At 41.9% G+C, this 23690-nt stretch overlaps 1 protein-coding gene across 1 annotated transcript in view; it reads left to right on the top strand.

Moving 5' to 3' along the window:
• Lrrc7 (leucine rich repeat containing 7) overlaps window positions 1-23690 on the top strand; it is a 471125-nt gene that overhangs the window by 364809 nt on the left and 82626 nt on the right. The window contains exons 10-12 of the mRNA XM_051165943.1: window positions 2682-2826; window positions 7858-7930; window positions 22889-23018. Of these exons, the coding sequence (XP_051021900.1) occupies window positions 2682-2826; window positions 7858-7930; window positions 22889-23018 (348 nt within the window). The remainder of the gene's footprint in view (window positions 1-2681; window positions 2827-7857; window positions 7931-22888; window positions 23019-23690) is intronic.

The following is a 23690-nucleotide window of genomic DNA, read 5'->3' as shown; positions in this document are numbered from 1 at the left end:
GGGTTTGATGTTCACTGAAAGAACTGTCCTTGTTTGGTGCAGTAGTTTGAGCTGAACCCCTGGGCCCAGATCCGCCCATCATGATATTCTTGTTGTAGGTTTCTAGGGCCCTCTGGATCCTTCTATTTCCCCATTCTCCCATACTTCTCTCACCTAGAGTCCCAAAAGGATGTCTTCACAACTATCCCAATCTCCTGGTAAGTGAAAACTTTCATGGGACATGCCTTTTGGGCTAGTGACCAATTATAAGTGAGTATATACCATGTGGAGTTACTTTTTCTAAGCACAGATCTGATCAATCTATTTCTATCTAACAACCTTTTCATAGCTCCTCTTGCCTGAAAGATTAAGTTTTCACGGCCTCATGTCATGTGACTCCTTTCTGCACCAGTCCTCTTCCTGAAAACCTGAGTAAAGCACACATCTCAGTTGCTATTAATGCTTTCAACATGCCACTTCTCCAAGCTTCTCTGTGAGTGAGAGCTGTTCTCTCTTCTCTTCCAGGTTTCCTCTTTCTTTTCTTTGTGTGCTTGTGTGTGTGTGTGTGTGTGTGTGTGTGTGTGTGTGTGTGTGTACGTGCGGGGTGTGTGTGTATATATGTGCACGTGTGCACATGTGTGTATGTGCTAGTGTGAGGGTATGTGCATATGTGTGTACATATATAGAGTCCCTGAGATCAATATTAGGTGACCTTCTCAATTAGTCTCCATCTTATTTTTTAACATAGCATCTCTTGCTATACCTGAGGCTCGCTGGCTCAGCTAGCCTGCCTGCCTGTCTTCAGGTCTGTCTCTGCCTCTCCAGCACTAGGATTGCAAGCACACGCCACCATGCCTGGTTTCTGAATGGGTGCCAGGGATTGAACTGAGGTTCTCAGACTTCTGCAGCAGACACTTTACTTACTAGACCATCTTTCTACCTTTAAGTTTCCTTTTTCCTGGCAAATTACACCTGCTGGACGATCTTTGTCCTTTCCCCTTTCCTCTGTGATATTTCTCATATGAATTTTCATGCAATATAAGGAATACTTTAATTGTTTCTTTGGATTTTTGCCTTCAGTAATGTGAACTTTCTAAAGATGAAAAAAAAAAAAAAAAAAAAAAAACCCTTGTGATTATCATGGTGTTGAGCAGTAAAGATCAAAGTCCTTGGAAGGAGGAAGCAGAAATGTTTTGAATCGAAAATCGGCCTGTACTTCACAGGGAGAATTTGTTTACATTTTTAAAATTCCACTGTGTTCATCTAGACAAGTTTTTTCCTAGACATATCTGCTGGCTCATGATGTGGTCTGCAGTATGGTAGCGCAGACAGCAGCATATGAAGAGAGTCTCAGAAAGGGCTGGCGAGTGAGCAGAGTGACGCAGGGGTCTCTGCGACCACCATGGCCAGCAGAGTACTGATCTGTGGGAAACAAGAAGTCAGTTCAATTCAACATGAGTAAGTACCCGAGGCCGGTTCAAACCTCGGGAGTATGACCTTGAGTGGTTTGTTTTAGGCATATTTAACCACAGCACAATTGGTGAAGACTTTGCTGCTGGTGATTAACTCAATCCCATGTGTACAATAAAGCATACATAGATCTATTTGAAGAACAAAGTAAGCTAAATAAAGATCAGACATGACTACATCAAAACTCTTTGTAAAGCACATATGACACCTTCCATACAGATAGTCTCAGTAGACTAACTGAGAAAAACAAGGTTATGTTAAGGGTCTGGGGGAGGGTCCAGTATAGTCTTGGCCATTGGCTTCTTCTCCGAGACTTCTGGGCAGATGGCAGGTTATGTATTCATTTCTTTGAAAAAACAACCCTGTGTGTTTAACATTCCAGGTTCCTCTCGTCCTTATCTGCAAGTACAAAGACTTCTTTGCCTCCTACATTGTAATTGCCAAAATCAAGTCCAAATTATAATTTCACTTCTTTCTGAGGCATCTAAACCTTAAAGATAATACACAGTGTTCAGTACTCCATTGGCAACGTTGAGACCTGTTGTCCTCTGACTGCTGCATTGGCGCAGAATTTATCTATAACCACTGCAGTAAGATAAAATTCACAGGCTGTATAACTCGGCAGGTTTTTCTTCTTTAGCAGACTCACAGTGTTCTAGAATAATCATCATGCTCTAACTTTAGAACATTTCCATCACCCTTAAAAGGGATCCTAAATCTTTGGCAATCTTCTCCACTTTCTGCCTATAAATTTACCAGTGTTGGACATTACATATGAGTGTAATCCTGTAATGTGTGGGGATGTGTGGCTTGCACCTTTCGAAGTTCATCTATTTTGCAGCACATTTCAACACTTCACTCACTGTTACTGCCAAATAATATCCATTATGTGGGCAGGCCACTTTTGCTTACCCATGCAGTCACTGAGGCAGGCTTGGGCTGCTGCCACTTAGCTATTGTGAATAATGTATCTGTGACCATTTGTGTCGACATGTGTTTTTATTCTGCAGAATAGGTCTAGGAGTGTGTTGGACATGTAAGGATTCTGTGTTTCCAAACGGATGCACCAGTATCCATTTCCAATCAATGTACATGTGATCAATGCTTCCACGGCCTCTCTACTGTTCTGGTGATGACTTTAAAGTTAATTTCCAAACACTGTGGTTTTTACAGCTTCGAGAGCCTTGTGGAAGTTCCCCCGACTAACCCTGAGTTTATGCACTGTCTTCAAGTCTATAGGGAGGTTAAAGACGTTGGTGTACCTGGACGTGTCAAAAAACAGGATAGAAACAGTCGACATGGATATTTCTGGATGCGAAGCCCTCGAGGACCTCTTACTATCGTCCAATATGTTGCAACAGCTGCCTGACTCAATAGGTGAGGATGTAACACTTTGTCAGGAGTAATTGTGTCTTGTACAGTTTTCTTCTTTGGCAGTATAACTTATTTATGCATGTACCACTAGCCTGACATTAATGAATTAGCAAATTTACCATGCAAGACCATAAAACAGTATATTACAAGTAACTTAAAATGAACTGTAAACTTTAGCTGTTAACTCTGTAATGAAATGTTCCTATTAAATTGATGTATCTTAAAATTCTCAAATATCCTGAGTTGTACAGTTTTGTCATAAGGAGCAAGTATTTAAATTTAGAGTTATTTGGTGATGGTGGGTATATTATAACATTGGTATAACAGGTAAATAAGACAAAAACATATGAACATAAAATAGATTTTAATTCCATTAGTTTTTAGAAGACATATTGTCCTTAATGTTGTAAGATGCTTGCCAGTAAAAAATAAAATGTGAGTAGGTACAGCATGCACCCTAGGTTTTTTACTTATAAATTTTATGAGGAAAGTTATAATCCTTTGTATTCTTCCTATTATTTATGAGACATCTGAGGTAGGAGAATAGTTGTCAATTCACTTAACTTTGAAGTGGGAATTTTAACTGTTTGGAGTAGATGTGTCATGTATCCAGCAAATTGCTAATGCTTCTGAAAGTTAAATCACAGGCTACGTAACCCAACTGGGGAAACTTGATGACAAAGCAGTTTCCTGTTCCCTCTGGTATTTGATCGCCACTTTAACCACCTCTGAAGGCTGATGGAGAACACTAGTTTTAACAAAAATCACACTAGCTTTTCTCATAAATGTGCTGACTTTTTTATTTGCATATTCAACACATCCTAAAAAGTGTTTTTCCAGCCGTCAGAAGTAATGGAAAGCCTGCTTAAAGTGCTCACATGTCCCTGATGCATCTCAAGAGGTCTGGTGCTGTGAGCATATTGGTCACCTTAGATGAAATTTGTGGGCAGAGGAGTGCGGAAAGAGCTGGTGTGTGTGTTGTGACACCGAGGAGGCTTGCTGGCTACACAGAGCATTGTCTGATCAAGACAACAGAGTGTCCGTGTGTGACTCTGCACCCTCAGCACCACTCCATGCAACCAAAAATACATAGGCAATTCAGAGAACATAATTTTGCCCATAGCTGTCTTCCCAGTACTGAGACTGTGTGTGTCTGGCCTCTGCTATGCCCTCCTTAGTAAATAACTTATTTATGATAAGAAGAATGAATATTTACCTGACAAATAAGGAACCCCAAAATCATGCAGGAAAATGAAGTTAAGTAAGTATGCTAAAAAACAAAAATGTGCCTACTTAAATAGAGATAAAATGTATAAGGGGTAAAGTATAAGAGGACAAGAAATTGAAGGGGAAAAATCCATACAGAAGACAAAATAAAAGAAGTTAAAATAACCATAGACTAGAAAACAATAAAACTGTATGTCATAGATGTCATAGATCACAGCAAAAATAACAATTACATAAACATGATTTGTTTGAGAAGGACCAGTCAATTCAGAAGACAGGGCATTCTTACTTTGGCAGGATTATTTGTTAATTTACATTTCTTTTAAAAGGAAATTAAAATTTTTAATTAACCTGCTGCACTCATGGGACCCACAGAGACTGAACCACCAACCAGAGTGCATGGACGAACTGGACTTAAAACCCCTAGACATATACAGCAGATGTGCAGCTCTGTCAACGCATGGGAGTCCAGCAGTGGGAGAAGGAGCGGTCTCTGATTCTGTTTCCTGCCTCTGGATCCCTTCTCCTAGCCGGGCTGCCTTGTGCGGCCTCAGTGCTGGAAGATGCTCTTAGTCCTGCTGCGACTGGAAGTGCCAGAGTGGGTTGGCAGCGCTTGAGGGCCTCCCCTTCTCTGAGAAGAAGGATGGAGGGAAATGGGAGGAGGGGGAGATGAGAGTGGGGCTGGGAGGAGAGGAGGGAGGGGCTTGGGATCAGGCTGTAAAGTGATTAAATGCAAACATACACACATATATACAGACATACATTTTTTTTAAAATTCAGCCTGAGGAGTTGTCCACCACTTGGAGGAAAGGCATCCTGTTTGATTGATATAGAACACTGAGCTGAGTGGGCAAGACCTTCTCACTGGACTGGAATTTCAGGGGTATCTGCTGGGGCCTGGTTATATACACAAACCAGTCTTCTTTAGGAAATTCTCCTATTGGCCAACAGACTTGAGGGCTTTATTCTGGGCCCTGAAATAACCACAGACACCAACTGGGTGAGTAATGGCACCCCCTCTTTTTTTATTGGAACATGGATCATCTATTGAGCCACCAGGAATTTTTAAAATAAGACCTAAGAATTTCCAGAGAATTAGTAAAATAAAATACAACTAAAACAAAATATCCACTGGTGTCATGAGTCCTGCAGGTGAGAGTCAGTCAACAGAGAGGCAAACACTCTGTGTTGGTTCCTCCATGTGCTGTCTCCAGGAAGGGTGAAATGCCCTCTATTCCTCTCTCAGACAGTTTTAATTAAAAAAAAAAAAAAAGCATCTTTAGATACAAATAAAATCAGTAGAGGAGGATGAATAATGTTTTGCTTTTCCAAATATGATCACTTAGTAACTAGAGCAGGGACTCCACAGTCAAGATACCTGAGTTCAAGTTGCTTGACAGCTGTGTGACCTTCAGCAAGTCACGTGATGGCTCTGTGCTCCATTTGCTCATCACTGTGTGGGAGTAACACCACGTTCTCATTTTGAGGGCCTCACTAGTTAATATAATGTTATTAGAAAGGCTCTGGCATACCAAATATTCAGTCAGTGACAGCTCCTGTAAGAGCTTAGACTTACTGGGGAGTACACAGCCACTTGTTTTCATAGTGCTACTACAATGTGTGCAAATGCCAGATAAACGTCTACTTTAATAAAAAGGCTATTTTAATGTTTGGTGCATTCATATTAATTATTTGTCTATACAAGAATATCTACAATCACAGCAATAATCCTCCCCATCCTTTTTGCCAATACTTCAAATTCAGGAACGTTTAAAAAGACAGAGAATATGGGGATTGCAAACACAGAGGAAGAAGAAGACAGGAGCCTCAGTGGAGCTGCGGGTTGGCCCACAGCTAAAGTCCTCCCAAGCCTCTCAGATAGTCCAGCCTACATTCGTGAGGAGTGTATGAGCAGCAGAACAGCTGTGTGGATGTAAATCCACAGACTCAGGCAGAGCAGAAAGGCCTGGCTTGCTTCTGCTGCAAAGATTCCTGTGAGAGCCGCCCCTCTAGTCTGCATAGAAAACATTTGCCTGAGTCTAAACCTGCCTGAAGTTTCCCTCATAACTGCTTTAAGCCAGAGGCCTCAGACTTTCTGGAAAAGCTCATAGTGACCTGATGTCCTGGTGTCTTCTCAGCCTTCTATCACCCACACCTCAGCTTCTTGTGAGCCAGTACAGTGGTAAAGAGACTTAACACTCCCACAGTTACACTGATTGACTAGAACACAGCAGTGTCGTTGGGGCTGTGAGCTACAAAACATTCTACTGTAATCTGTGAATCCGTGCATAAACAAAGCTGTGTGTCCTCTTACATCCCAGAGTTGATGTTTCAAAATATATGCACACACACACACACAGTCACAGCATGCTCAATACCCATGTGCATGTGGGGACATACACAGACACTCACACACACACACACACACACACACACACACAGTCATAGGATGCTCAATACCCATGTGCATGTGGACACACACACACAGGCAGACACAGAGACACATATACACAATTCCAAGACAATTTCAGAGGATCACATTTCCATATTATTATATCAAAAATTCCTAGAAAAACTTTGTTATAGAAAATGGTTTAATTTTCTTTAGTTTGGCATTCCTTGAATGATATTTGATCATAAATTCAACATTTTAATGACAGAATTTCTGCAGGACATAATAGTCTACAGTATATAGATATATACACAGCTCCCATATAAAGCAAAAGCTAACCTGGTAAGTGTGTTTTGTCCTTGGGTTTGGCTATTCAAGCCACCATTGATTTACAGGCTGTATAATAGGGGTGATTTTGCCAATGGTGGCTGTTCTCTCATTACTGTGTAGTGACTGTACATTAAAGTGCTAGAAGGAGAGCAAGCCATAAAAATGTGGAGGGCATGGGTCAGACACTGAAAAAATAAGAAGTTGTGGGGCTATGGAGATGGCTCAGTGGCTGAAGTACTTGCCAAACAAGCGAGGAGTAGACTTTAGATTCCAAGCACCCAAGTAAATGGTAGTCTGAGCCTTAGAAGGTGGAGCCAGAGGACCCCAGAGCAAGCCTGCAAACCAGATCAGTAAAATCAGCCAGCTCTGTGTATGATGGAGACAACTGGCCCCAACGAAGAAAGCAGGTGTAAGAGCAATCCTAGAAGACTCCAGAAACCAACATTGGCCACCACAGGCATACATACACACATGCATCCACAAAGCACATACACCTCTCACACACACGAAAAGAATAGTCCATTAACATTAATCCCTGGCCAGACCCATTTGATGCATTAAACTATCACACTATTTTTTTTAACCTAACGTTGATCAAGTCTAACACTTCTAGGATCTCAGAGACCAGTTAGTCATTTTCCAAGTCTGTGATCATAAGCACTTTATTGCGGGACCTTTCCTTGCCTCTTGTTGGCTGTTGCACTCCATTTAGATCTGTGTCCAGTTTGTAACACAACAAAAATTAGTTACTGGTGCCTGGGAATTAATTCAATATTAAATCTCAGCTGACTCAAAATGTTTCTACTGGTCCATTCGTTTGCTGATGAACAGGAAAAGATGTGGGCGCATCTCTTGGCAAGTATGTGGACCTTGAGTTTGTTTATTTGTGTGCTATTATGCTATTTACTCCCACTGACGTGTGAATTTTTACGACAAAAAACAAAGCTAGTCTGTGTCTGCACGTATGTTGCATATGCAGAACGTAGCCGATCAAAACACCATGCACCCATCACAAGTGACCCTCTGATCTCCATCGGCGGCATTTTCTCCTCTGATGTTTTAGTAAAATATCTTCTCTGTTTTAGGATTGCTGAAAAAGTTAACAACTCTAAAAGTAGATGACAATCAACTTACAATGCTACCCAACACCATCGGAAAGTAAGTACCCATGCCAGCCCATCAGCCTGTGTGTGAAAATTCTTCCTTTAGACTGTATTTCATTCAGTTAATGTTTGTATACATCTTAATAACTTTATATCTAAACACTAAATCAACTGCTGATATACAATATAATGAGAAATAGTCAACCATGAGCATTTCTCAAGCAAAGTGACTATCATGCCTGCAGTTACACTGTTAATGGTACTTTACAGAGAATACCAGTATGACACTTTTTACTGAGTAGCAGCTATAAATTCACTTAAATACTTCTTGAAAAGGGGAATCAATTTTTTAAGTCTTGGCAATATGTATGTTGAAATTACACTCTATTAATTTTGTATGTGTAGACGCTTGGTATATTTTTAGATACCAAAGAGAAAATCATTTGCTTATCCAGAATTTTTTTTTAACTGAAAATAAAATCCCAATGTTGTCTTAAAGGATAAAGCATACTGCAAATTTTTAATTGATTTGAACTTAAATGGCTTATAGCATTTAGTTTACAATTCCTTATGGGCTACGTATGCTCTGTGTTTCACTGAAGTGACTTTATTGACAATGTATGAAATGAGGTGTCAGAACATGCTATCTCCAGCCTGAAGTCATGTGAGACCATTCCTGTAAGGCCATTCCTTCAGGCTCTGGCTACCTCATCCTAGTGTGGAGTATATAAATTCTTTCATTTAACAGAGTTCAGTACACACAAGGAGGGAAAACTTCAGCTTTTAAAAAACAATTAGGGATACCTGACAGAAAACTGCCTGTTAAACTCTTCAAGTTGACAAAGAGTTTAGCTCTAGAGCCACTACCACTGCAGGCTACATGGTGAACTTGTCACTACTTTCTCTCATCCCATCTGTCCTCCACCAAGAGGACAAGCAGCCACTTGTCTGGAAAGAGTTTCACTTCTAAAAAGTGAACAATACAACAAATTTACATTTACACATTCTATTTTGGAAAACAGTAAAAGGTTCAACCACTAACACAGTACTCGGGCCATCCAGCACATTTCTATAAAGTTAGTTCCATTTTCTCCACCAGAGTGAAATGTGCATTTTTGGGGTCTTGAACAAAAGCAATTTTCTTTATCAATATGATTTTCTTCAAAAACCTGTTCCCAATATATGTTTAGGCACTGGTCTTTCCTCCCTAGGTCAAACTCAGGGAAACTGAATCCAAATTCATTTATCACTACAAATGCTGTGATTGGTATTTTGCCTCTTAGTTTGCATGTATATACAAGCTAGTTCCTTGATTTTTTTTTTTTTTTTTTTTTTTTTGAAGACAAAAATAAGAAGTTGGATTAGCCAAGCATAGGCATGTTTTCTCATCAGGAAAAGGCACCAGTTTTAGTCTCCCTGAGGAGTAGTTCCTATCCAGAGGTGTGGTTTTCAGCATCTATTAACCTCTTGTCCCCTGAGGAGACAAACTGGATTCTGGAATCTGGTTTAATCCCAGACATATTTAGGACAAAGTCCTGTCATAAACTGGGAGTCCACATGCTAAATTTCTGTGTCTGCCCAGTGCAGGATTTGTCTCATGCTGGTAGGTGCAGGACTGAGTGTCTCTGCTTCCTTCCCAGAAGCCAGGTAGTGTTGCACAAACTCTAAACTAGAGTTGGCCTTTGAGTTTAGTCGTCTTTAGGATTTACTCAAGTCCCTTGACTTATAAATGAGGAGAAGCCTTAGCTGAGAAATAGTGAATCAATACAGGCATTTACACTACTGTGTTCAAAGGACCAGACCCATGATCACAAGTCAGCCATCAACTCTCATGTTGGTATGTAGTAAATAGAGTAACACTACACCTTCAAATACTGATGAGATAAAGCACTGAATCTCCATTATGAAATTACTGATTATGTCAACAAATACCAACAGGATAGAGCACTGATTCTCCATGGTGAAACTGTCCATTCTTATGAAATTCTCAGATGCACAAAGCCAGAAGAAACATTTGTGCTGGGTGAAAGAAGCAATATATAGGAGTTCAGTAGGGCCAGTGCCTCCTTAAAGGAGACCTGGCACCTTGTTGCTTTTTTATTTTATTAATTTATTCAGATTACAACTCAATTGTTATCTCATAACTTGTATCCTCCCATTCCTCCCTCCCTCCCACTTTCACCTTATTCCCCTCCCCTAGGTCTAAGACTGAGGGGAGACCTCCTCCCCCACTATGTGGTCATAAGCTATCAAGTCTCATCTTGGTAGCCTGCTTATTCTTTCTTTGAGTGTCATCAGGCCTCCCCAATCAAGGGAAGGTGGTCAAATATGGGGCACCAGAGTTCATGTCAGAGTCAGTCCCCACTCTTCACATGACTGTGGAGAATGTTCTGTCCATTGGGTAGATCAGAGTAGGGGTTCGATGTTTACTACTTGTATTGTCCTTGGTTAGTGCAATAGTTTGAGCAGATGCACTGGGCCCTGATACACCCATCACGATGTTCTTTTTGTATGTTTCTAGCACCCTCTGGGTCCTTCTATTTCCCCACCTCCTATATTTCTCTTACCCAGAGTCTCAGTAGGATGTCCTCACATCTGTCCCAATCTCCTGGTAAGTGACGACTTTCGTGGGACATGCCTTTTGGGCTAGTGCCCAATTATAAGTGAGTATATACCATGTGAGTCTTTCTCCTTCTGGGTGAACTCACTCATTATGAGCATTTCTAGCCCCATCCATTTGTCCACAAATTTCAGGATTTCCTTGTTTTTAATAGCTGAGTAGTATTCCATAGTGTAAATGTACCACAGTTTCTTTATCCATTCTTCAACTGAGGGGCATTTAGGCTGTTTCCAGGTTCTGGCTATTATGAATAAGGCTGCTATGAACATGGTTGAGCATACATATGTCCTTGTTGTGTGGTGAAGCATTTTCTGGGTATATTCCAAGGAGTGGAATAGCTGGGTCTTGAGGAAGCCCTATTCCCAGTTTTCTGAGAAAGCGCCAGATAGATTTCCAAAGTGGTTGTACAAGTTTGCATTCCCACCAGCAATGAAGGTGTGTTCCTCTTTCTCCACATCCTCGCCAGCATGTGGTGTCACTTGAATTTTTTATCTTAACCATTCTGATGGGTGTAAAATGGAATCTCAGAGTCATTTTGATCTGCATTTCTCTGATGACTAAAGACATTGAGCATTTCTTTAACTGTTTCTCAGCCATTCAATATTCCTCTGTTGAGAACTCTCTGTTTAGTTCAATTATAGAACTTGAAGCAACCATCAAAGGCACTTTGACTTAATATAACCAACATTGCCCTTGATCACCGTGGACTGTGTGGACATAAGGATCCACTCTCAGGCTACTGTAACTAGTTGGTCAAGTGTTCTTAGGCCCAGGAATCACCCCTAATGGGGCTCACAAGACAATGATCAACAGAATGAACCATGAAGAAGTCTGATTTATAGTGAAAAGATAAAGGGATATGAAGGTGTCTGTCCTAGAGAAATGTTTTCTGATAAGCACCTGGAGTGAAGGTTCACAGCTACAAAAGCAGAGTATCTAGAAACTCGTGGTCACAGGCTCCAGCCTTCTACTGTACTTTGCCAGGGCTACTTCCGGCCTTTGCTGACACATTCCACTCTCCCTACCACATACCCCAGGAACCCAGAGAAACACCATCACGCATTGTTGCCCACTCTAGTCCTAGATTCTCTTTCTGATGTCAGAGTAGGTAGTATGGTTTCCTTAGCCACTTGTACTGGCCAGCATTCCATCACTATGAGAAAATACACTTAAAGGAGGAAGTTTGTTTTGGCTTATGGCATCAGTTGGGTGCAGTGCGTGGTCACGTGACTCTGTTGCTTGGCTCCAGTGATACAGCTGAACTCCCTGAGTGTGAGAAAAGCAGGGTTGCTTAACTCACAGTGTCTCAGACGCAAAGTGCGAGGAAGGGAATGGCCCACATGGACACGCCTCCTAAGCTTCTACCGCCTCAGCAGTCCGTCAGGCTATGGATCCATCCATGCATACGGCGTTAGAACTCTCATGATCCAGCTGCTTCCCAGAGCTCTACCACTAACACACCACACGAGGGAACATGAGGGCCCAGCTTTCAACACTTAGAGACACAGTTCACATCCAACCTTGCTTCCCTGTGATGCAGACGTGAAGGCGCTGACCCACAACTTTCTGAAGACCTACAGTCAGAGGTTTCTGCAGAAGGGAGAGACATCATCTTCAGTGGTGTAGCTTCTGAAAAGTTGTCCACACTTCTGTAATGATGGGTCACCTATGCCTCTGCAGGCATCCCTAATAAACTCCACAGTTTGCAAAGAGAAAAGAAAGAAGGAATGAAAATGCTCAGGCTTTGATGGTACACATATATTATGCCAATCACTGGAGAAACCACTGGCTAATGTTCTAAGATTAACAACTCTCCTGATAAAACATACAAACACTGTTTACACTGGCATGGCTTTTACACACCATGTGCATCAGTCCCATCACTCTCTAGGCTTCCCTTGCTCTGGACTTCCAATGAGACAACTTTGTTCTGCCTCCTTAGTCCTGTCTTACTTATTACCTGGAGTAGTCTCTTCTTCTTTTCCTAAGACTTACTGCTTTTCATCTTATAGTCCATGCTTTCAAAATTCAACATGCATCACAGACACCTGACAATCTTGTTTAATGGACAAGCTCTGGTCTAATAGGAGCGATACCTTAGGGCTTAGACGTCTACACCAATCTCAGGTACCCAAGTGACATCACAACATCTAATTCACAGACAACCCTGAGTCGGAAGGGTCCAGATGTGATTGCCTTCTGCTCCCTACCAAATGTCTACTGGAAAATGTCCTCTCTTGGGAGGCAGAGGCAGGCAGATCACTGTGAGTTCGAGGCCAGCCTGGTCTACAAAGTGAGTCCAGGACAGCCAAGGCTACACAGAAAAAACCTGTCTCAAAGAACCAAAAGAAAAAAAAAAAAAGAAAGAAAGAAAGAAAGAAAGAAAGAAATTGTCCTCTCTCCCTGTGGTTGCCTTTGTACTTTATACTGCCAAGCCTCACTTTTTATATTCCAGTCCACAGAGTTTATAACTGCTGATTTCATAGGTTATCTTACTCTTTAATTCCAACTCACAAGTTGTATTAAAAAGTCTCAGTTAAGGCCGTCTTTTACTCCCAGCTAAAAAGTTGTATAAATCTTCTAAAAATGACACTTAATTTGCTCTTGGTAAACTGTCTGGGGCTATCTGTGGATCTGTGGTTAAGAGGTTGAAAGCATCAGGCTGAAAGGGTGGGTAATGGATGTGTCTTTCTATTTAGAACTCTAATGTTCCGACTTTCCACTAATTGCCTTGACTCAGAATGAAAATACAAAATAAAAAATGGGGAAATTACAGGAGTAAAATGGGTGCCAGGTTATCACATACTTAATTTTCTTTTTGCTAAAATTGGTAACTCTCTTAAAAGTGTGAAAAACAAATGGGACCACTTAATTCAAAGGTTGGTGGCTGGCTTACAGGGGTAAAGATTGAGAATTTCATCAGAATAGCTTGTTTTTCAGAGATTTTTAGTGTTATTATGTTCCTTTGATTGTTATTTCAGAAAATGAATAAGGAAAGTGTCAGTAGATTGGACTAACTCTTCTGGAAAAAACTCACTTGAAAATCAGTAGTGAATGCAAAGGAAACAAAACAATGGTGCTTCTACCAGGTCTTTGGGTTTAGTTTTATTGAGGGGGTATTTGTTTTATTTGGTTGGTTTGGTTTGGTTCAGGAAAATGTACTTACTTTGCATGTAAGTATAATTAAGTGCTGGAGAAATGATTCGGTCAGTAAACTAACTGCAGCCACTGCAGCCCAAGCTTAAGGACCTGGCCTCATTCTTCACAAAACAAATGTTCCACTTCCCCTTGAAAATGTAGCGATGATCTCCCTCTCTCTCTCTCTCTCTCTCTCTCTCTCTCTCTCTCTCTCTCTCTCTCTCTCTCTCTCTCTCTCTTTCTCTCTCTCTCTCCCTCCCGCCCTCCCTCCCTCTCTTCATCTTCTTGGAATAATAGCCCCACTGAGATGGCTGAAACAGGAGACATGCCTTTTGATGGTTTTAGAATTTGTACCCAGGAAGGCAGTCTTCATCGCACTGTTCTTCTCCGGCCCTCCAGAAGCTGCTGTACTTCTGTGGTTGTGTTATCTCTCTGTTGTGTATGGGAGGAAGCTTGAAGGTGCTCTCTCCTCAGTCTCATAGCTGCCTCCAATTGCACTACCTCCCACAGGCTCCGTGTCGCGACCTCATGACATTGGGCAGGGCAGAACATCAGCATGTGAGTTTGGGAAGAAAACACCTATTCAATCTATAACATACACATTTGAAACCTCTAAAATACACTGTTGATAAACAAGATATATAGTATTTTCCAATGCGTGTGCGAGTTTGTGTGTGTGTGTGTGTGCGTGTGTGCGTGTGTGTACACATGCTTGTATGTGCACCTGCATGTGGAAGCCACAAGATAACCTTAGGTGTTATACCTTAGGCACTCTGCCTGTCTGTCTAACAGATAATCTTTCTTTGGCATGGAGTTTACTGAATAGATTGAGCTGTCTGGCAACAAACCCCAGAATCCTCCTGTCTTTGTGTCTCTACTGCTGGGATTCAAGTTTCCATGTCCAGCTTTTTTATAGGGGTGCTGGAGATCCACATTCAGGACCTCATATTTGAGCATCAAGCCCTTTACCCTCTAAGCCAGCTCCTCAGTCCTCCAGGCTTTCATAGAACCCTCAGGAGTAAACTGCTCAGAGTCATGGAGCAACCAAGAGCCACTTGATGACAGGGACATCACTGTGTGAAGACCACAGAGGCACTTCCTTCCACAGGCACAGCAGTGAGCTTTTGAGGAAGTTGAAGGAATACCCTCCAAAACACTGATTAAAAACCATGGCCTAGTAAGCACTTTACACAGTAGGTTGTTTACTGCCTGCCGAGAGCAGCATCACCTCACACCCAAGTGCAGAGTCATACTATGTGTTAGGGTATCACCCAGTAACCAGGACTCTGCTTTGTCTTGTTGTGTATTTTGTTTTGTTATTTCATTTGTTTGGTGTTCTAAGGACCCATCACATGGCTTCACACATGCCAGGCAAGAGCAGTGGAGTCACTCTCCCACGTTCAGCAGTGAAAAACCTTCATCCCCATCATTATGTTTCTGAAACTGCATCATAAATGCCATCTGCCATTCACAGAATGATGACTGCATACTACATCTATCGCTGTATTTGATTTCAGGTCAAAGGTGTTAAGGAAATTTGAAACACATAAATTAAGCATATTGCCCCAGTGATAGATGCCCTCACATTCATGCACAGGTTATTGAGAAAAACACAAAAGTAATTACATGGCATCCACTGTGGTTTTTAAATACATACAATTTAAAGGATTCCTAAGAGGCACCGTTTTCCCCCGCTGCCCTCACAGCATCTCACAGCTGTTGTTTGTGGCTGCAGCGAAACTGTCATTGCACATAGCCCACATGCATGAAATGTTTCTGTAGGTTTAACTAGTAACACAATGATTTGGTATTGCTTAGTATCATTTGGAGCAGATGGGATTTGTTTTTAAAGTCTGTCGATAGGCAGAGTTATTTCCTCTGTTTTCCACTAAAAATTGGTAGAGCAGTATTTGGGATTTTGAGAATAATTTTTTTTCATGCGATCTAAAATACTTTTTCATGGTCTTCCTTTTCAGTTGATCTAATTGGCTTCCCAATAGAGCAAAGAACATGAAAGCTCGTAGCTGCTCTGGGTGGATGGCAGTGTTGGGTGGAATGGAAGTGTGTTGTCTGTACAATGATGGGACGTGCTAGGGTCTGGCCAGTACTTCTAAAACATGCAGCTCCCTCCTCTGTTTGACCAAACCCAACTTAGGCAGAGATTTAGAACCAAAGTGAGCAGGCATCTTCTGTTATCAGCACAGAATTAATCTGACTGAAGTCTGGTAATGTCCTCTCGTTATTTGGAAACAGCCCCACAGCTTACCTAAGGTTAATGGGAAGTATGAGGTCTAAGACTTAATCTCCAGCCTAAGTTAAATGAGTAGTTTTATAATATCTGAAATAAGAATAACAGAAATCACGTTTTCTCTCATACATAGAATTGGGAAATGTGTAAGTGGAGAAGGGCGATCTGAGAAAGGGGCGTGGCCATCAGAAAGGGGGCGTGGCCATCAGAAAGGTCAGGGGTAGCAGAGGAGTTAGTGTGTTTTACATATATGTATGAGCCTGACATGTAAGCTCATTATCAAATACAGCTAATTTATATTTATGGAAACACCTTTAAAAGAGTATAACAAGATTACCTCAGTGTTTCTCTTGCCCATAGAAGAGCTTGATGGGCTTTACTTCCTTCCTGTGTACTTTGACCTCATAGACATGTCTAAGCACTACTGTCACCTCTGCTACCCAGCCATAAAGCTGACAATGGGCCAACTGAGCAACTCAGCTAGATACTTCCTCTGATGGTTGTGAGTGTAGACATCCAGCCCAACTCACAGCCTGCAGCTTGGTCTCTGCCCTGCGCTGGGCTAACACAGTCAGTCATACCAAGTCTGCTTAAAGACCCTCTCTCTCTCTCTCTCCCTCTCTCTCTCTCTCTCTCTCTTTCCCTCCATCCCTCCTTCTATCCAAAATATCTGCAGATATACAAAATTCTGTAGAGATACACTTAGTTCATATGCCTCCCACAAACCACTAATCAACTTCTGATAAGTTATCAGCAGCTTTACTTTAAGACACAACCAAGTTTAACTAAGTGAAATTCCCCTAACAGCATCTGAATGTTTCTGAAGGAAAGCTCAGACAGTGATTCCTCAGCATGCCGTCTACCTCCTGCTGTTCAGGGTTAATGGAGTCTGACCTCTACACCAGGCGTTAATGTGCACTTAACCCTTATTGAGCCTGTACAGATTGTGCGTTGCCCATTTTACAGTTGAGGGGGTTATGGTACATGAAGTTCACTCAGCTCTCAAGGGCCACATTACTTCTGTTAAAGACGCGCTAAGACGAAGACCAAAGTCATCTGTTTATTAGCAACAGCATTCATGTAGCTTCACTAGCCGTAAATAATGTTGAAGTGGATTATAGATTATCTATGTGACATGTTCACATTCCTTCATTCATCCTGTAACCAAGGACCAGCCAGGAATCTCCTGAAGGTCAAAATGAACTAGGGAAACGCACAGGACATGTCTTCGGAAACAGGGCGGAAGCTTTTTCTTCTGTTACTGTCACTGGTGCTCAAAGAGCTGGGACCTAAATACGGCCCCAGCTGTTGTTGGCATGCCTACCGTGTACGTTACATCTTGCTCTTGAAAGAGTTACGAAAGCAATATTTTACGCCTTCCTGGACCCAGAACATGCGTGTCTCCCCGGAGCTGGTTATGGGTGCAGTCCGCTCCCATTTCTAACTACAGCATCAGAATCTGCATCTTAGCAGGTTGCCCTGAAATTTAGGAAGCACTAGTAAAAAAAAAAAATACCTTATGCTTGTTTTTGCTTTTAACCTGGGAAGTTATAGACATTGTCTTCTACATAAATACTGCCTGCTTGGTCTGTTCTTTATAATTCGTTTTTATTAATACCAGTGGTAACCTGATCAAATGAAATAACTGATTTTATATAAGAGCCTATATTAAAATACCTTTAGTGAATTAGGAGTTAGTAATTAATTAATTAAATAAATTTATTAATCATTAACAAACTGAGGTGGCACTATATGTCATGAGTTTAAATCTTGGGAATTTCAGAGGTCATTGAGAAGTGTGTATTTGTGCCCACCAGCTCTACTTCATAACCCAAAGATTCCAAATAACTGTCAGGCTCTTAATTCTTTCTGTTCATTGCATAGGGCAAAAAATGGTATCTGTTTTTTCTTTTATTCACTTTATAGCATTGACTGCAGCCACCCTCCTCTCCTCCCAGTCCCAGTCTCATATGCCCCATTTCCCCTCCCCCTTATCCTCAGAGAAGGGGAGACCTCCTTGGGTACCAACACACCCTGGTACCTCAAGTTGCAGGAAGACTATGTGCATCCTCTCCCACTGAGGCCAGACAAGGCAGCCTAGCCAGGTGAAAGGGATCCAGAGACAGGCAAAAGAGTCAGAGACACCCTTCACTCTAATCATTAGGGGACCCACATGAAGAACAAGCTGCTCATCTGCTACATATATGTAGGGGCCTAGGACCAGCCCATGCATGCCCTGGTGGTTCAGTCTCTGTTGTTCCCCATGGGCCCAGCTTAGTTTATGCTGCAGGTCTCTTCTTGCCATGTCCTTAATCCTTTCCCCCACTCCTCCCCAAGTCACAAAGCTCAGCCTATTTTTTTTGGCTCTGGATCTCTGCATCTGTTTCCATCAGCTAGTGGATAAAGCCTCTCAGAAGACAGTTATTCTAGGCTCCTGTCTACAAGATCCTGTCTACAAGCGCAGCAGAGTATCATTAATAGTGACATGGGTTGGCTCTCTCCCATGGGGTGGGTCTCAAGTTGGGACAGTCATTGGTTGACCAATCCTTCTATCTCTGCTCCATCTTTATTGCTGTACTACTTGTAGGCAGGACAGATTTTGGGTTGAAGGTTTTGTGGGTACATTGGTATTTCCCTCCCTCCATTTGCAGTCCTGCCTGGCTGCAGGAGATGGCTTCTTCAGGCTCCATACATCTCGCTGGTAGAACTCTCAGCTACAGTCACCCCCGTAGACTCTCAGAAGCCTCCCCCGCCCCAGAGTTGCACCACAATGGTTTCCATTCTCTCTCCCAGCCTTCCCCCTCCCAACTCATGATCCTCACTCCTATTTCCCCCCCGCCATACCCCTCCCACCCAGTTTCCTCCCTCCATCTACTTCAGATGTCTATTTTATTTCCCCTTCTGAGTGAGATTCAAGCATCCTTCGGTTGAAAAAAAGAAAGAATCTTCAATAAATGGTACTTGTCTAACTGGATGTCCACATGTAGAAAAATGCAAACAGGTCCATATTTTATCACCCTGCGCAAAACTCAAGCCCAAGTGGATCAAAGACCTCAACATAAAACCAGACACACTACATCTAATGGAAGAGAGAGTGGGGAATAGCATTGAACTCACTGGTACAGGAGACAACATCCTGAGCATTCACTAAGATCAATAATAAATAGGACCTCATGAAACTGAGAAGCTTCTCTAAGGCAAAGGACACCGCCAATAGGACAAAACAGCAGCCTACAGAATATTATCTTTTTAATAAAGGAAGTTCTCAGTTGCATGGTAGCATGATCTTATATAGCAAAAAACTCTGTGTGTTTGTGTGTGTGTGTGTGTGTGTGTGTGTGTGTGTGTGTGTGTGTGTGTGTGTGTGTGTCGTTCAGGATACAGTACAAAAGCACAGAGAGAACAGGACTGTTGACTGAAGTGTCTGGTCTTTTCCCACACCAAATAGTTACTCAATCATCAGTAGGCCCAAATTGGGATGATACTACTTAATTCTGACACATTTTTATTTAGTTAAAATAAGAAGACAACAAATAAGGGCTCAGTCCCACAAGGCTGCCTCTGAACTAGGGATCAAGCACAAACCCTGACTAACCACTTTAAATAGGAAGCTCTTGCAATTCTTTTTTCAGACTCAGCTTTTTGTTTTTGGTTTTGTTTTATTTTGTTTGTTTGTTTGTTTGTATGATGTCTCAGAGAACTTGGGAAAGGGTTGTGAGTTATATTGCAAAGGCACAGATGAGCAGCAACAACAGAAGTCTTGCAGGGAACAGTATTTTTAAGAGAACGCAGAGCCCCAGTGCCTCTCTGTTGTACTGCCTTCCAGTACGTTGTCCTTTTGGTGTTTTATTGAGGCTTTATTTTTAAAACATGATTGGCATGTCATTGGCCTTTGGTAATAAGCTCAACTTCGGCTTCCCTCCTTACCAGAGGTCTGGTGTGACTAGAATTACAACCTTAAAGTTATGTGGCTACCTCCCTGACACACACCTCTCCTGCAACAACTTTCAGTCATGTCTTCTCATTACTATTCAAAATCACTTTGCCTTTGACCACACCAAGAGTTTTAGGGACTCTGGGCCAAGAGCTGATTGAATATCAGAGTATTAAATACATATCTCTCAGTATAAATTACATTATAACTAGTCCATAAGAATGATCATACATTTTGACACTGCATGACTTTTCGACAAAAACTCTTTTTTTAAAGATATGCCTGTTGTGACATTAAGTACTCTAACCACATATCATAAGTGTGTAAAAATATGAGAAAATAGTAAAACTAATTTTTGCTTAGTACACTGTGCATTAAGAAGATTGAGAATTAAGGTTTCATTTTGTTTTGTAAAAGTCCACCAGGAAGACCTTGACTAGCAAGTTTGATACACATGAGCCAGCATCTTTCTTTGCCTCGGTAGATTACCGTCCTCCAAAATTTGATTCTTTGTGGTCTCTTTGTCATGCCCCTCAGGTGAAGAGCCTCACCAGCATCACTCTCTTCTGGGTCACTTCTTTTAGGATGTGGGTTGCTTTGTCCTCAAGAATAGCCTGGGAAAGCCTATCTAGGATTCCCTAATAGTGTCAACATTCCCGTGGTCAATTATTTCTCCTGTAGTTCTGTTCAAATCTTGTGGAGTTATTTCCTCAGAACACTGGCAGTTTCTGCTGTGCTGCACTCTATATTTGTGAGAGGGTGTATGGTCATGCGTATGCCGCTGCATTTGTGGGGTAGGTAAGCACATGGGCACATACAAAGACCAGGCCAGCACTGGGTGTCTAGTCTCAGGAGCCATGTGCCATGTTTTTGAATCAGGGTCCCTTACTTATGTATAGCTCGCCAAGTAGGCTATATTGGTTGGACATCAAGCTTCATGGATCCTCCTGTTTCTGCCTCCCCAGTGCTGAGATTACCAGTGTGCCCCCATGGGCCTACCTTTTGGTGTGGGTGCCAGGAATTTAACTCAAATCCTCATGCTTGAATGATAAGTGCTTTTCAAACTGAGCCATCCTCACAGCCCTAGAAGTAATGTCTTAACAATCAACCTGTTTTGCCCAAGTCTGAGCCTACTCTTGGCAGACAAGGAACCAACACACTGCCTGCTTTGCTGTCTATGCGTGTGCTTACCACAGAGGCACATAGCTAATCGCAGCAGGGCTTTGACAGTGGCGCCTGATCCTTGATGCTGACACTCGACCTTATTCACGTTGCGAGTTTTAGATGTAAGAACCTGTGATGACCCATGCGGTTAAAAACCAAATAGCTGAAATGTCAGTGGTGTTGAGGGACTAGTGTTATTACTGAACCATGGTAACTTTGCAACAGAAACTCCCAAAGCAATGAGTGCCTTACTGCCATTCAAAATTGACCTGTGAATGTGTGTATGAAAGAAAGAAATAAGGATTTTATGTTAACTTTTTAAATTGTTTAAAAGTCCTTAACTCAACCTCTGAATATACAGCTGATTTTTTTCCTTAAGTATCAAAAACAAAACAAAACAAGAACAAAGCTATAACTCTAAACTATTTTCTAAGAATATGGCCCTAGGTTCTTGACAGAAACCTTTGATCCTTGAACGGCTCATAGGCCTGTAGGGACTCTGGCCACAGTCACGCTGAACAGAAAGACACCAGCTATCTCCTGAGACCTGGCCTGGGGCTGCCTTCCTGATTGCACTCAGATGATTAAATGCACTCTGCCATTTCTGTCGTGTAGTCTTGGTGACCTACTCTCACGCCAATCTCTTCTGTGACTTTTCATCCTCAGAGAACAATTTTCTTCCGCTGTGTGTCCCTTTGCCTGGGAGGTAAATGAAGCAGCTTTGGTGCTTTGAGCTGTGGTGGGTGGTCGTTGTGTTAGTCACTGACTCTGAAAGGCATGCATCAAGAAAATGACAGACCTGGAACACAAATCCGTATCGCTGACTTCTGAAGCTAACGAGTTGTCGTGTGTACATAAGAGAAAGCTTATTCCTCAACCTTAGTCCAACTGGTTCATCTTTCCTTCTGCAGTGATGTGCCCTTTCACTCTTGGGAATTCCTTCCTGCTCACAGGGCCCTAAATATCACTGGCAGTTTCAGTGCTGTTAGCGCTTATGCTGAGCCGATCCCTCCTCATCTCCGAGTTATGCTGAACAGGATAGAATCATCTTGTTTCCTCATGATCATTTATTTCAGAGTGCGGTCGCCAGTTCTCTTCTAAGGACTGATGTGACTACGTGTGCAGAGCTGGGGTCTGGGACAAACTAAAGCGGCATGCCCGCTTGAAGCAATGCCTCTTATTCCATTCTAAGTGTTGACCGTGGACAAGAAAAGGCCCATTATTTCAAGAGGCACCAAAATCTGAGCCATTGTGGAAAAGTTAGTATATTTTACAAACACTGTATGATTCAAACAGCACACAGCTCCATGCTGGACATGTCCCGCCTGACGGGTGGGATGACGGAGCTGAGAAAGCTATGCTGTCGTTGCTTCTGCCTCACATGTGCCGCTATGTGGCCAACAGCACATTCCTTGGTCTCTGTAAGCCTCAATTTTCCTCATCTGCAAAGTGTATTTTAAAGGTAGATATTGTATACAGTTACTGCAGGGGTCTTTAACCAGGGTCTAATCTCTTAGGGCACTCAGTAAAACCTGAAGCAGCTCACCCCTGGTTCTATCTTGTCCTCTGTGCCCCTCACTTCCTGCCCTTCCAGCTACAGGTGTGCATTCCATGTCTTCTGCTGCCAATGACACCTAAGTAGTAAACAAACTGTCTTTTGTGTCATCCTGAGTGGTTCAGATAAATGACAAACACAGCCGTGTGTGTGTGTGTGTGTGTGTGTGTGTGTGTGTGTGTGTGTGTGTGTGATGGTATTTGGTCCACTGTACTTACTAACTAGATTGATTTGCATCTTGTTGTGTTACTCCAGGTTAATGGTAGTGTGTGAATTTGGACATGTGGCTTTTTCAAAACTTTTTTTTTTAATTGCAACTTTTAGAATGTCTAAAACTGTGTTTTAACTTCTCAGCCTGTCTTTATTAGAAGAATTTGACTGCAGCTGCAATGAGCTGGAAACCCTCCCTTCCACCATTGGCTACCTGCACAGCCTTCGAACCTTAGCCGTGGACGAGAATTTCCTCCCAGAATTGCCCAGAGAAGTGAGACGCAAGCCCATTTCTATCAATTAATTTTCAATTAATCTGTTTTGAAATGAAATCGCACCTAACAGGTGCAGTCGCAGGATAGATTTATGAGTTGAACTTGAACTGTGAAAATATGTAGGCATTGCCTATCTGATTACATAGATGTTAATTGCTTTTTTGGGTGATAAGCTCCATACCATTTTGCATGTAAAGAAAAGTAGAACATGTTCATCAATGCTGAGAGATGCAATTTTGAATAATTTATTTACTTTGCTTTTAAGAATAGTGAGGCACAGCAGTTAGGATAATTGCATTTCTACTTCTGAAGCAAAACAGTGGGTTGTTGCTGGGCGCAGTGGTGCATGCCGTTAATCCCAGCACTCGGGAGGCAGAGGCAGGCGGGTCTCTGTGAGTTCAAGGCCAGCCTGGTCTACAAAGTAAGTCCAGAACAGCGAAGGCTACACAGAGAAACCCTGTCTCAAAAAAAGAAAAGTGGGTTTTTACTATGTTTGTGAAGCTTGATGTTTCTTTTAACATTATCTTAATTTCTGGATATGCGAGGAGAATATTTTGATTTTTATCTCTAAACTGGATTTTATTTATTAAATGTCAAGAAAAACATGTGAGGTGTATTTTCAACCTAAAACTTTCTACTAAAAATATCCACAATGACAAATTAATAATAAA

The sequence above is a fragment of the Acomys russatus genome, chromosome 23 (assembly GCF_903995435.1).
Source record: "Acomys russatus chromosome 23, mAcoRus1.1, whole genome shotgun sequence".
Lineage (NCBI taxonomy): Eukaryota > Metazoa > Chordata > Mammalia > Rodentia > Muridae > Acomys > Acomys russatus.
This window is presented reverse-complemented; position numbering and strand designations above follow the sequence as displayed.